The 14384-nt window shown below is 60.5% G+C and overlaps 1 protein-coding gene across 2 annotated transcripts; it reads left to right on the forward strand.

The window, feature by feature from the left end:
• The first annotated feature begins 2791 nt into the window (after positions 1-2791).
• On the forward strand, positions 2792-12947 carry SH2D5 (SH2 domain containing 5). 2 transcript variants are annotated; one of them, XM_059686124.1, is made up of 10 exons: positions 2792-3057; positions 6855-6982; positions 7314-7394; positions 7829-7903; positions 8900-9046; positions 10182-10430; positions 10589-10763; positions 11135-11243; positions 11922-12081; positions 12701-12947. In XM_059686124.1, exons 2-10 carry the CDS (start codon positions 6896-6898, stop codon positions 12902-12904), a joined length of 1287 nt encoding a protein of 428 aa, XP_059542107.1. In that variant the 5' UTR covers positions 2792-3057; positions 6855-6895; the 3' UTR covers positions 12905-12947. The 2 variants fall into 2 exon arrangements, with proteins under 2 accessions (XP_059542107.1, XP_059542108.1); XM_059686125.1 differs by lacking the exon at positions 2792-3057 and having other exon boundaries at positions 6708-6982.
• Positions 12948-14384: the final 1437 nt, after the last annotated feature.

Consider the following 14384-nt stretch of genomic DNA (forward strand, 5'->3'; position numbering starts at 1 on the left):
GCACCCCATCTTAGCTCTAGTTTTCAGTTCTATTGTAGGATATTGGCTTTGAAATGATGTGATGTTACATCCCACTCACATTTGTCAGCTGGCAACCCCAGTGCCAGATTCTGGGATTTCAGAGAAAGGGGTAAATGGGTGATAGCAAGCTCACACCTGTGTGATTTAGTCATTGTCATTGACTCATCCGGAAATACCATGACATGGCCATGTGTCCTAACATGTTCAGAGATCATCACTTCACCCCACCCCACCCCCCAGCTTGCCTTTTTTGTCATTCCCTCCCCAGCTTAATCAAGGTGACTTCTTTGGGCTTCCTGCAAAAGTGAGTCATTAATCTAACGGTTGACATTCTGTACCTAGTGGTGGCTCTTGAGAGCTGTGTTGTCAGGAATGTGGGATTAGATAAATGGGGCAGGTAAGGATGCAGCGATGACTGTTCTAGGCTGCAGTCCTAAGTGGGACTAGGTTGGCTTGCCCAGGAGATGGCTGACACACACTGAAGTATGTTTCCTCTGATGCAAACCTCTGAACTTGTACATCTAATGTATCATTAGTAAGTCTATATGCATGGTAGAAGCTTGGAGTTTCTGTGCTGTTAGTGGAATTAGATCAATTGAATTTGGTAACCTAGGGGAATAGCTCACATGGGCAGTTACATTACTTTGATACAGAAATAAAAATGAAGGAATAAACTTCAAATGTATAAATGCATTTGGTTTTAAAACACTGTATTCCTATGTGGGGGTGAAGACCAATAAAAAAGGAATCCTTGAAGGCTGTAAAGTCAAGAGTGAATGTCACATACCTCTGTCACACATTTATCTTTCCAGGCCTGGTTTCCATAGTGTTTGTTTTTTTTGTAAACCTGTATCCCCAGGACCTAGCACAGTACCTGCCACTCAGATCTTGACCCTCTGCCCCCTTCTCCTGAGAAAGATTTAGAAGGCAGAATTACCCCTTTGGTTTGAACTATTTCACTATCTGAATTTAATTCCTGTCCTTTTTTCCCCCCCTTTTAAAAAAATTTTGACCTGAAACAAATTCCTGTCACTATTTTTTCAAATATATTTTTATTGATTTCAGAGATGAAGGGAGAGGGAGAAGTAGAAACATCAATGAATGATGAGAGAGAATCACTGATCTGCCGCCTGCACAGCCCCTACTGGGGATGGAGCCTGCAACCTGGGCATGTGCCCTTGACCAGAATCAAACCTGGGACCCGTCAGTCTGCAATCTGATGCTCTATCCACTGAGCCAGACCAGCTAGGGCTCTTGTCACTATTTTTAAAATTGTATGCATCAGATCGAATTGTATATATCAGAAACGTGTTAGAGCCAGGAGTTAACAGAATTGTGGCTGTGTTGTTTTCTCTGAATTGTCTCAAAATGGACTGTGGATCTAGTAATTGGCAAGTCCTGTATTTAAAATTTTTAAGAAGCTAGTAAGAATTAACCCTTTAAAAAAAAAGAATTAACCCTTTATCCTTTATGTACCCTGAGCTTCAGAAATTGTGGTTTTTGGAGAGCAGGACCAATTTGTAAACCATCTCGATCCTTCTCATTCCTGGGCTCAAGGCTGTCACATGGCCTCCTCACTGAAGGGTTTCCCAGAGCACCTGGCATGTGGAAGTCAATAAACACTTGCCATTCAATCATGTACAAAAGACACTTAAGAATAAACGCAAAGTCTAATACCAGCTAATATTTACTGAGCACTTCGCTCACTATGGTAGGTGTGGGTCAGGCATTGTGCCAAGAGCTTGGCCCACATTAACTCATTGGAATCCTCCCTCCGGTGTTAGTAACTCCTCCAGAAGAGTCACTCGGGGATCAAAGCCATTAAGGTGTTTGCCTGAGGTCCCATTTGGTGAATGTGAAGTGCCCAGGCTTGGGACCACGCCTGTAGCCATTACACCTCACTGCTGCCTCTGGAAGGCGTTCAGAGGCTCTGGGGAGACAAAAAGGATGCCTGGTACCCAGGCTTGGCTCAACCCTGCCTCCTTCCCGACTCCCCTGAGGTCCTCAGACCCAGGCCAAGTCTCTCTCTGCCAGGGTGCTCACCTCAGCCTTCGGTGCCCCCTGGACCTGAGCACCTGTGTCCTGGCTTTTCTGGGGTGTCACCGGGTTTGCGATTTCAGTTTTGGCACCTGGAGAGTAGAATGCCTGGCCTGATGGGAACAAGAGTGCTCTCTAGCTCAGAGCAGTCAGGGACACTTCTGGCTAGATTGGCGCAGCCCTTTCCCCTGCTGAGTGGATTTCCCCATCGAAGTGGGTTCCTTGTAACGAAAGGGCAGGGTCCCGGCCCATGTGCAATGATCAGTGTTCATGAGGAGACGTCTTGATGCAGGTCCCGAGCTACGCAGCCTCAGATATCCTCTGAGAAGGGTTCGGAGGAAGATGAGCTACCCCCGCCCAACCCCAGGTGAGGGAAGGGAGGGTGAGACTGGCCGGGCTCCCCGGGACGGGACCCTGACCTCGTTCATTTGCTCGCAGGCTCTGCCCTTCGCACTGGGGATGGACTCGCCTCCTGACCAGAACGGCTGGCTCTCTAGTTAGAGGAGTGGGACGACCAGCAAGAGGCGCGAGGGTTCCGCAGTGGGCGGAGGAGTCCGTCCCTGGTGGTCAGGGAAGGCTTCCTGGAGGAGGAGGACCGCTGGAGCAGCTTGGATGGCAGGGGGGGCTAGCCAGGGGGCGGGACGGGAAGGACTCTCCGGGAGGGGGGACCGTCAGCGAGGCTTTGGGCCCCGGGAGACCCCAACCTGGAAGAGGCGCCCTCGGCGGGCGGGGACTCTACCCCCTACCCCCAACCCTCTAAGGCGGAGTGCGAGCTGAAGGGGGCGGTGCCAGGGCCCCTCGCGGCCGCTGATTGGGCGGTGCGACCGAGCGGAGCCGCTCTACGGGCGCTGATTGGTGGGCGAGGGCCGGGCTCCGCCGCCAGGTGATCCGAATGCTGGTTCCTCCGGCCACGTGGGGGCTGCCGGGGGCGGCGGGCGGCTGAGCGGGAGGTGGAGACGCGCGGAGCTGCGGCGACGGGACTGAGACGCGGCGGCCGCGGTGAGTGAGCGCCTGAGAGCCGGGAGCCGGGCCGGGGCAGGGGTCGGCGGGTGCCGGGCTCGGTCCACCCGCGCAGAGATGGGGGAGGGTCTCCGGTGGCGAGGAGCACCTCTGCTCCCTCCCTCCGTCACCCCGCCGCCCATCACCGTCACCCACCTCTGCCCCGGCCTCCAACACCATCACCACCCGTCACCCCCGCCGGCCCCTGCAGCGTCCTGCCTCGCTCGCCCCTCGGTGGGTCCGGGGAGTTCCTCTGCCCCGGGCCGGGGCTGCCCTGGAAGCCCTCGCAGCGCTCCCCAGGAATCAGCCATCGTAGGGATGATCCCCCGCCATGAGCGCTCCGCCCTGCGCCGGCCCCTCCTGAAAACAGCACGTTCCGCGCAGGTCGTGTTTGGAGAGGCCGTCCTCGACCACCTGTGTTAGCACCCCCTTCCCTCCACACACCCTCAGCTCCTCCTCCCCTGCTGCGTTTCTCTCTGAATCATTAACGCCCCCCCCCATGTTGGTTTCCGGCCCCGGCCCCCCACCAGCCTGAGTGCTCCACCAGGCTGGGACTTTGTTTGTTCCCCTGGCCCGGAGTCCCGCTAGGAAATAGTCTCGGAAGAAACCAGTGCCCCCCGGGAGGTAGCTGCCGTTATTTCCCCATTTACAGGTGAGGGAGTGGAGGCTGCGAGGTGCAGTGACTTGCCCAAGGTCACACCAGCCAACCTGGTGGGACTCATAATCCAGGGACTTGGCCCTGGCCCTGGGCTGCGGGGTTTCCGTTTCTCTCCTCCCGGCCTAGGGCAGGTGGGGGGTGGCACTGGAGGGTGTGTTAGGGCGGGCCGGGGGAGGGGGGGGTGCGCATCTGTGCAGCTGAGCCAAGGGCAGTGGGAGTGAAGCAGGTGACTGGGGGGGCCCTGGCAGCCCCAGACCATCTGGCAGTTAGAGAGAGAAAGCTGCTGTTTCGCTGATCCCATCAGCCCCCCAGCCCCTGAGGTGTTGCAGCAGCTGGATAGGCTGGGACCCACCAGACTCTGAAGGTGGACACCCTGCTCAGGGAGGGGAGCCTGAGAGAAGGGCACAGCCGTGGCCTTGAGGAAGATCCCCAGAGACCTGGGTTTGCTTCCACACTTGCCCCCCCGCCCCTGACCTTGGTCAGGTGACTTCACCCCCCTGAGTGACCCTTTGCTAAGCCCAGACTCTGCAGGCTGAGTAGTGTCCCAGAATGCTGGAAAGGGGGCCCTCCATCAGCTGTGGTCCTTGAACCCTCCAGGCAAGTCAGCCCATCCAGCCCTGTCTCCAGGCAGGGCCACCTGGGAAACCTGGGGGCAAGAGCCCCTCCTCCTTCCAAAGGCGTCCCCTCAGAGAGGTGCTGGGCCCACGGGCTCCTGTGCAAAACCTCAGAAAAAACAGGCCTGGTCCAAAGAGATAAGTGGGTGTTTGTGCCTGGAACAGGCATGCAGGTCAGGGTGAGCCTGGAACCCTCCTTGGTCCCCTGGGCAGCCCTCAACTCCAGGCTTGGGGCTGAAGGGCCCCTGTGGCTTGGAAGTGAGGGAGAGGGAGGGAGAAACTTCCAGTTTCCTGGGGGAGTTTCCAGGGGATAATGGATGGAGTGGGGCTCATGAGAGGACCAGTGACCTCCCCATCCCCTCTGTCTGGACCTGGGCATCCCCAAGAGCCACCGCTCTGGACCGCGGGGCGGAGGCTGTGCCCAGCCCTAGACAGCTATCTTGGTGTGCGATGTGCGAGGGAAGGTGTTTGTCGTGACCCACGAGGCTCCTTCCCATCTTGCGTTGTCTGAGGGGCTGCGTCCGCACGGGCAGGAGTGTGCTCCGTATCCCTCCCTCCTCCGTCTCGCCTTCATCCCTCCTTTTGTCTTTCTTACCCCTCACTCTTTCCACTCCTGTAGCGGCCTTTTCATCCCGTTCTCTCTCTCTCTCCCTTTCCCCCGTTTTGTTCCGTCTTTGCCTCCTCCGATCCTCACCACCCGTGGGTGCAGGGCCTCCCAGCCCGTGCTGTGATTAGGAAGTTGAAAGGTCAGTTCACTGGAAGCCCCCACCTCCGCACCTGGAGTGGGAGCCGCGGAGCTTTGGTGCCTGTTACACGTCTAACTTCGCTTTACTTAAACGTAAAAGGTGTAAGAGGTAATGGACATGATGTGAAAGATGACCAGAATCCGTGGAGCACCGGAGGGAGGAGTCGGGAGGCTTCCAGGGGGTGGCGCAGCCTTTGTTTTCTGGCTCTGATTGCTGCTGGTGCCTCCATTCCGGCCTGAGCCCCGGGCTGGAGGTCACGGGCAGGCAGAGGTAGGGGCTGTTCCCCAGCTCCCGGCGCAGTGTCAGTGTCTGTTCCAAAGCACCCAAAGCCTCCTTCTCCAAGGCCCCCTGCAGGCCGGTCGAGCGTACCCAGGACGCACCCATTTCCTGCCCAGCACCCTGTCTGATCCCTCCTTTACCCTGGAATTTGGCCCTCGGGCAGGCCTCGCCTCCTGCCACGCCTCGCCTCCTGCCACGCCTCCCAGACTAGATGATCGGTGCAAGGAGGCACTGCAAGTGGTCCCACCTCACTGTCTCCCGAGCTCCCTCCTGAGCACCAGGCTGTGGGGCCTCCCATCCCATGAGACCCTGTTTGTTGAGCATCGGCTCCGAGCCTGGCTGGCATCGCACTGGGTGCCTGCTCCTCCACTCATTCCTCAGTGACGCCTCACATTATTCCAGGCTTGGGGACGAGGAAACAGCTCAGAGAGGTGAGGAGGCTTGCCCAAAGTCACACAGGATTTGGACCCACCTCGCAGTGATTGCAAGTAGGCCGGTGACACCGCCAGCTGGGGTCGGTCCCAGGAAAAACGGGCTGAGGCCTCAGGGACCCAGGCAGAGGCAGTCAGCCATTCTTTCCTGCGGTGCCTTTATTCCATGCTCACCAGCACCAGCTGTGGCCCTGCGCTCTGGTGGGGAGTGAGCGCTCTCCCTGTCCGAGAGGACAGTCCCCTCCAGGGGGTTTCCTCCTCTCCACTGGTGGATCTGGGAGAGGGACCCCGGAGAGAGCAGAACCCGGGCTGGGTTGGGGGTGGGGCTCCGCAGTCCCCCGGGCATCGTCCACCTTCCCGCCTCCTGCCTCAGCATCAGTGCACTGCGTAGTGGGGGCTCGGGCCAGGGGCTGGAGTCAGGCTGAGCTGATAAGCCAGGGGCCTGTGAGGCAGCTCTAGGCGTCCAGCTCACGGGCCACCCCCGCAGGCTACAGAGCTCCTGTCCTGGAACCTGCTGTGGCTCCCCACTGCCGCAGGACAGAGCCGCCGTTCCCTAGTCCCAGCCTGGCTCCGGCCACCTCAGGGCCCAGCTGCTTTCACTCCGTGCCTTTGCAGACTGGTCTCCCTGCTGCCACACCCCTCCTCTTGGGTGGTACTGCCCCACCCCCCTGCTCTTTGTGGAAGCCCAGCCCAGAGCACAGGGGTCAATGTCTGACCCAGGGCGTGGACTGCTGCACCCCTTCCTTCAGCTGTTTCCCAAACCTCACTCCTTCGGCTGCAGTCAACTCCCAACCTGCATTTCGTATCTTCCTCTCCGCTTTGTCACCACCTAGCATATTCGCTGTCTTATCTAAGGTCTTTCCCCCACGAGAATGTTGGCTGCATGGGGCGGGGAGGGAGGGTTATTCTGTTCAGGTCTCTGTGTCCCCTGTGTCTCTAGTGCCCAGTCCTGGCTTGACACACTGCACATGCTCAGTAAGGGTTTGTCCAGTGGAGGAGCTGACTGGCATCCAATGGGAGCACGGGGTTCGGCTGCCTAGGAACCAGCCCTCTGCCTTGCCCTTTGCAGCCTTCTCTCCCGTGAGGCCTGAGCTGGGCACCCTGGGGGCCATGCAGAAGGCTGGGGCCAGGGGCCGGAGGGCCTCTGACTGCGGCCCTGCCCCTCACCGACCCAGGTGCATCACCAAGTTTGCCCAGGTGGGTTTCTCCCCCTTCTCCCATGGGTGCTCTGGTGGGCGGAGACTGGGTAGCAGGTCCTGGGGGTGGGGAGGACCGATTTCTGTGTCTTCCCTCCCTGACCCAGGCTCGGGAATGTGTGTGTTGGCACAGATGAGATGAGGCCTCTGGGGCGGAGTGGCTTGACAAGGCCACCTGCTGGGAAATAGCAGAGCCCGGACTCCGAGTACAGTGCTCTGCCACAGCTTACCCAGCAGAGCAGTGTATGCTTGAGGGGGATTTGGGGATGGGGGTCAGGAACCATGAGCTTGACTTCCCTGCCTCCCTCCCACCCCCACCCACGCCCAAGCAGTACGTGGGTTCCTTCTCCGTGGATGACCTGGACACCCAGGAGGGCGTGTGGCTGGTGCAACAGCAGCTGTGGGCACTGAAGGTAGGAGAGCTGAGGAGGGCGCTTCGCTGGTGGGGGTCCCGGCCTTGGAATGGCCGCTGGGACCATCCATCTGGTCCCCACCCCCGACCATAGAGAGGGAGCAAGTGAGGCCCACGGAGGGCAGGACCACAGCCATTCCACACCCAGGCTCCTGGAGCCACATGCCCGATGCCCAGGGACTCTCTCCCTTAGTTGTCACAAGCGCCCCCAGGGTGGAAGGCACAGCCGGGAGATGCGGGGGATGGTCCTGGCTGGGGGAGGTCTGCCAGGAGTCAGTCAGCCTTCCCAGGCTCCTGAGGGTCCGTTGTCCAGGGCTCAGTCCCCTGGCAGTGGGGGAGTTGGTTAACCACCCATAGTGACTGGTACTGAGGCTGGGCTGGGCAGGGCAGGGCCTGAGAGGTAATACCTGCCCCCCACCAACTCTCTTCCACCAGGACTGTCCCCGACGCCGAGCCGTCATCCTGAAAATCAGCCTCCAGGGCCTCAAGATCTACAGTGGGGAGGGTGAGGTAGGAGCCCTGGGGTGCAGGTGAGGACTGGGCAGGACAGGTGTCCTCCAAGATGTACTTGCCTCCACGCAGGCCCTGCACTGCCCCTGGAGCCTCCCGGCTTCCCAGCCTGCTCAGGACCTTCGGAGTCCTCTCTCCAGGGAGCCCCCCAAGGCAAGCTCAGCAGGCAGCCGTTTCTCATCCATCTCACCCCTGATCCCGGCCCTCCAAAACCTCCAGGCAGTACCTCCTGGCCTGAGCATCAGGAACGGCCCGTGAGGTTTTGGCAAGTTCCTGGGCCCTTACGTGGCCTGCCCAGCGGGCTGGGGCCAGCCTCTCATGACTATAGAAGGGAGGCCAGACTCAGGCTGGAGGCTAGGGGGCCCCTGTTCCTTCACCCAGCCTCTCCCGGTGCAAGCCAGCGTTTGTTGAACACTAACTGCATGCCAGATGGTACACACTAGGAGGCTGGGTGCCACCTCCTAAGACGGGTGCCCCTGGTGTCCCAGAGGTGTGCACCAAAGGGGCCCTGTGTCACTTGCACAAGGTCTCACCGACCCACCAACAGCCCCATCACGGGGGGCGGGGGAGGGCTTTACTCACCTGCCCAAGGCATACAGAGAGAGACAGTGGCAGAGCCAGGATGCAAACCCAGCTCATCCACCTCCCAGACCAGGAGTGCACCCCAGGGCCTGCCGCCCTGCCTCTCTGCGACCCCCTGCAGGCTGTGAATGCCCCGCGGTTCCAGCAGGGGGCAGAGGGAGCAAGAGATTTAAGCCCAGTAGCCAGGAAGGATGAGGGTTTCGATTTGAAGCAGGGTTTGGGCAGGCCTGGAGGAGGGAAGAATTTTTTTCCCCAGGAGCTGGGTGGGCCCGAAACTGGGCACACAGGCTGGAGAGCAGGCCCAGGAGGCCTGCCAGCAGGTGTGTGGGGCCCGCAGGGCTGGCTCACATGGGCTGGCAGCTGCAGCCCCAGTGGTGGGTCTGACGGAGGCTGTCACGCCCGCTGCCTCCCCAGGTGCTCCTGATGGCACACGCCCTGAGGCGAATACTCTACTCCACCTGGTGCCCAGACGACTGCCAGTTTGCCTTTGTGGCCCGAAACCCACGGAGCCCGGCCAGCAAGCTCTTCTGTCACCTTTTTGTGGGCAGACAGCCTGGAGAGGTACCTGGGGCACAGGCAGGGGACCACCACTGAGGCTGGGGTGGAGGGGTGCTGTGTGTCAGCATGGGGTTCCAGGGACCGAGGGGCCAGGGAGGGCTTGGCCAAGCTGTCCTGAGCCCCCTCCAGACCTGCACCCATTGCCACACAGGCTCCCTCTATGCCTCTGCCCACTGAGGACTCCACAGAAGCAAGTCAATGGCCTCAGTATGCCTTGAAGACTAGGCCGTGCACTTGGGTGTTGGAAGGTCACCCTGCCACACCGTGGCTCCTGCTCTTCTCTCTACCTGGGTGCCCTTCACCTTCTCATCCTGGCAAATCCCAACTGGCCCTTCAAGGCTCAGCCCATGTGCCTGTGCAGCCCACTGTGACTCCCGTAGCCCGCCACTCCCTTGTGGGGACCTGTGACCTAACCCACACCCTGTCATCGTTAGGCCTGTCCCTAATTACAGACACTGGGCCCAGGTTCCAGTGTGCGGCTCCATGGAGCGGGTGGGTGGGCAGGTAGATCCCGGAAGTCAAAGCCAGTGTGGCCGCAGCAAGCACTGGCCATCACCCTGCAGGCCCAGCCCCGTGCTGGCTCCTGGAGAGAGCGTGGCTGAGACATGGCCTTGGGTCTGGAGCTCACAGTTCCAGTGTGTGGGAGTGTGTGTGCTGGGGAGAGTGCTGGGCCTTGGCCCGGGATTTTTGTGCTTCCTTTGGAAGGAGCACAGGGAGGTGGGAATGAGGGAGCACAGGGAGGTGGGAATGAGGAAATGAGGCCAGAGGTGCCGTGCTCTGCCCAGGGTCACACAGCAGCTCCTAAGGGACAGAGCCCGGGTCGGATGCCAGGGTCTGTGACTCCAGGGCCTGGGTTCTTAGCCAGCCCTCTAAGGGGGTGCTGACCCAGTGCATGGGGTGGGGTGCATTTAGCCCAGGTGTTCCCAGCTGCCAGCATGATGCCTGGAGCAGAGTAGATGCTCAGGTAGGGGAGGCTGCATGGTGGTGAGGTTTTGAGGGTAAGTGGGCGTTTTCCCACTTACGGGAAGAGCATCCCAAGCCAAGGAGTGGCATGCCCCTTTGGGGAGTGGGTTGATGCCTAAGGTGTTGGCCGGGAGACCTCCCTCACCGGAGCCCTCCCCGCCCTTCCCCTCCCTAGGTCCAGATCCTGCACCTGCTGCTCTGCCGCTCCTTCCAGCTTGCTTACCTCTCGCAGCACCCTGCGGAGCGGGCACAGCCTGAGCCCTGCCTGGGGCCCGCAGGGGATGTGCCCCTGAAGCCACTGGCCAGCCCTGGGAGGCCCCCTGGCCTAGTCCGGGAGCCCTTCGTCCGTGATCAGCTCTCACAGAACGTGCGTGCACTGGTCTCCTTCCGGCGGCTGTCAGCAGAGGGGCCCATGGGCAGTGGGGTATGCAGCCCCCCAACCCCAGCCAGGGAGTGGGCAGGGAACTGGGTGAGGTTTTGGCATCACGTGGAGGTGGTTGCTGGACTTCAGAGGGAGGGCTCGCCTGATCTGACGTGCTAGACCTGATCTGCCAACCCCGCTGGGCCCTCTCGGTACCCTAGAAGGAGCTGCTGGAGTTGGAAGGCTGTGGGAGTGCCCGCCATTCCCGCCTGGGGAATCCCTACTGCTCCCCGACCCTGGTGCGCAAGAAGGCCATCCGCAGCAAGGTGATCCGCTCCGGGGCCTACCGCGGCTGCACCTACGAGACCCAGCTGCAGCTGTCGGCCCGGGAGGCCTGTGAGTAGCAGGAGCACGCCTGCCCCGTGCGTACCTGGGGCTCGGCCTGTGCACCTGTGTGAGTCGGAGGGAGTGGGCCCCAAAGTCTCTCTGCCAGGCCTTGCCGGCGCCTCCGAGCAGAGGCTGTGCTGTGGGTGATTGTGTGTCGTGCCCACGTGAGTGCATCCGCGTCCGAGTGCCGGGGCTGGCAGCGGTGATGGTGTGGCTGTGGATGTGCTGAGCTGGTGTGGGCTGTGCTTGTGTGCGGATGTGTCTTTTGGAGGCTGGATGTGTGGCTGCTGGTGAGGAGGGGTCATCGGGCCTGTGGGGGTGAGGTGGGCCGGGTTAGGACGAATCGGTCTCTCCCTCTGACTTCTGGATGGTCTCCATAGTTCCTGGCGCATGGGAGGCGTGGCCGCAAGGTCCTGGCGGCCCCGCGAGCCTGGTGGAAAGTGAAGGCAGCCTGACCGAGAACATCTGGGCCTTTGCTGGCATCTCCAGGTAGGAGGGGCCTGGCCTGGCTGAATGCCCAGCCCCTTGGGGTGAGCAGAGAAATAGGCTGTGGGCGCCCTCTGCCCCTCAGGGCCCTGCCATGTAGGTGCATATTCCTGTGCAAGGGCAGGGCGTTCCTGATCTCGGACCAGAGTCTCCAGCATCTTGGGCCTCAGTTTCTCAACTTTAAAGAGGGGATAACAGCAGGACCTTCGTGGCCGGGCTGTGGGAGGACCAAGTGAGGTCATTCCAAGGAGGAAAGACCTCAGCACCAGGCGACAGCTCCCTCAGTGTCAGGTCTTTGAAATGGTCAGTTAAGGACGCCCTAGAAGCCTTCTGAAAGGAAAGCTGAAAGCTCCCTGTCCTGGAGGCCCTGTTTTCGGACAGGTACCTTGTTTAAGATGGTTTGGGCCCAGCCAGCGTGGCTCAGTGGTTGAGCGCCGACCTGTGTATGAATCAGGTCACAGGGCATATGTCTGGGTTGCGGGCTCTGTCTCCCATTGTGGGACGTGCAGGAGGCAGCCCATCAATGATTCTCTCCCCCTCTCCCTTCCTCCTTGAAATCAACAACAACGAAAAATATATACATTTTAAAAGATGCTCTGGGGCTGATACACCATTGCCTGGGATCAGCCTGAAACAGTCCAGACTAGAGGTCCCACCTTCAGCCTCTCCCTCTGCCATCAGGCCCAGTGCCCTCGCCCTGCTCCGGAAAGACGTGCTGGGGGCCTTCCTGCTGTGGCCCGAGCCGGGCGCCTGCGGCCAGTGGTGCCTGTCCGTGCGGACACAGTGTGGCGTGGTGCCCCACCAAGTCTTCCGGAACCAGCTGGGCCGCTACAGCGTGGAGGTAGAGTGCGGGCAGTCAGCCCCCCCACGCGCCCTCAGGCCCCTCACCCTCCTTCTGGTCCCCCTGGGCTCTCTCTGGCCCCATCCCTTATTTACCTCCATCGAGCTCCTTACTCATGGTCCCTGCTGCCCCCGCCCCACTGGCCCACTCAACCCCACTTCTACCTCTGGGCTCGCCCTCGCCCCTCTCTAGAGGCCTTGGGGGGTCCCACTAGCAGAGTCTGGGGCTAGCGCCATGCTTCACATTCTGTGGGAATCCCGGCTTTCAAGTCTGCCTTCCCACACCCTAACCATCTCTTAGCAGAGGAGGAAGCTGACTCAGGGTAGGGGCCTCCTTAGGCTCAGACAGCCTCTGAACTCCAGGTCTGGAGTCTTGGATGATCACAGGTTTCCGGGCCTTTTTAGATGTGCACCCTTCCCTCCATGCTAAGTGCCTCCGTCCTGGCCAGGCTGGGAGGAGAGAGAGGAAATGGTGCCTGGCTGTGCTGTGAGCAGGACGGTGACCTCCCTGAACTTCCTCCTCTCTGAAGTGGGGCAGGATCCCAGGCGAGGGGGTGGTTGGTGCCCGGCACCAGCCATGGGGCAGGGGGAGCTGGGACTGAAGCCCCTCCCTCCCCCAGCACCTGCCTGCCGAATTCCCCAGCCTGGAGGCCCTGGTGGAGCACCACGCTGGGACTGCGCGGAGCCTCTTCTGCTCGCTCGACATGGGCCGCCTGAACCCCGGCTACGAGGAGCAGGACTGTGGGCCCGAGAGCAGGCCTCCCCGGACACTCCGGCCCCTTGGCCATGCCAAGTCCGAGGCAGAGCTGCAGGGCCTGGGCTAGGAGGCCGGGCCCCACACCAACAGGCCTGGCCTCCCCCGGGTCCCTGGGCTCTCTCTGCCCTTCCTCCACCCCCTGGTCAGTTCCTCCAGTCACTCAGCCCCTTGGACCAGCCTTCCATCACTTCACTGACTGGCGGAGCCCTGAGATTGGGGATTCTCCCTCGACGTGTGGCCCCTTGAGACTGCAGGACGGGTAGCAGATCTCCAGGCTTCCGTGAACTTGCTGGGTGGCTTGGGGGCTTGTCCTCTGGGCTTCACGGGAGCAGGAAGAGTTAGTCCCAGTGGAGGGGTAGCCTCCCCTTAGGAGGCCAGGCTCGGGGGCCCTGACTGGGAGTCTCTGGAGAGCTCCTGACAGGCAGCCAGACACGGAGGGTGAGGTGCCTGGGGAGGCGGGAGGAGTGAGGTTTCACTTTGGGCAAAGGCCTGGGAGAGCCGCCCTCTCATGAGAGACACAGAGATGACTCAGTGGAGCTGTGGGCCACGTCCTGGCTGCCTGTTTCTCAAGTCATCTGAGGTAAGGGAGTCTTCCCTGGAGTTCTGAGGAGCAGGGGTAGGAGGGTAGAAAGGCCAGGGTGGAGGAAGAGCCACACCACCCAAAGCCCATGCGCGGGGTGGACACCTGTGTGCAGAGAGGGCCGCGAGCCATCGGGGCAGAGAATCCCCGTGCAGCGCTTGTCTGTACTCAGAACCACAGGGTGGGGATCCCGCTCCCAGGGAAGGGTTGCCCAGCCTCTTCCACTCCCCATGACACACACACGGTGCATTTCCTTTTGCCGCTTGACTGAGGGGATAGCAGTGAGCCACGGGCTTAGAGGGTTGACCAGAGTCCCGCTCAGCCTGCAGGCTGCAGCAGGTTTGGTGGCTGCCTGCGAGTCACCTGATGAGGGGATTGCCCTTCGTGTGGCGCTGACCGGGCTGTCGGGAGCCGCCGTGCCCCCCTTAGGCTAATTCCACTGGGGAGGGGGTCAGAGGAGAGCCATCCACAGTTAGAACTGATGTGGGCTCTGCCAGGGGGGCTTGGCCTCAATGGACAGAGCGAGTCACCGACATGACTGTAGTCTGCGGGACTGATCCCGTGCTGACGGGCAGGTATCCCCCTTCATTGGTACGCTTGACAGACACTAATTACCAAGCGAGGGAGGAAGCTCACTGTGGGTGAACTTCTATTTCTAAGGCAGAGGCCTGGTCATGAATCTGGGGCTGCCCTCTCCCTCCCCTGGGAGTTGGATGTGACTGTTCGGTGCCTTGAAAGTAACAGATCCTGACTCCTCCCATGAATAGCAGCCCCACAGAAGAGAAACGGAGGGAGGGTTCTGGGGAGCTGGTGCTCCCAGCTTACAATCCTGCTGCCAGGATGGTCTTGGCGAGGGACCTTGTCGTCCTTGTCAGAAGAGATGGGGGGAAGCTGCCCTTGGGGGCTCATCTCACTGGAACCACAGCGCTGATTCTGTACTGAACGGGAACGGGAACCCGGAATTCCC

The sequence above is a fragment of the Myotis daubentonii genome, chromosome 3 (assembly GCF_963259705.1).
Source record: "Myotis daubentonii chromosome 3, mMyoDau2.1, whole genome shotgun sequence".
NCBI lineage: Eukaryota > Metazoa > Chordata > Mammalia > Chiroptera > Vespertilionidae > Myotis > Myotis daubentonii.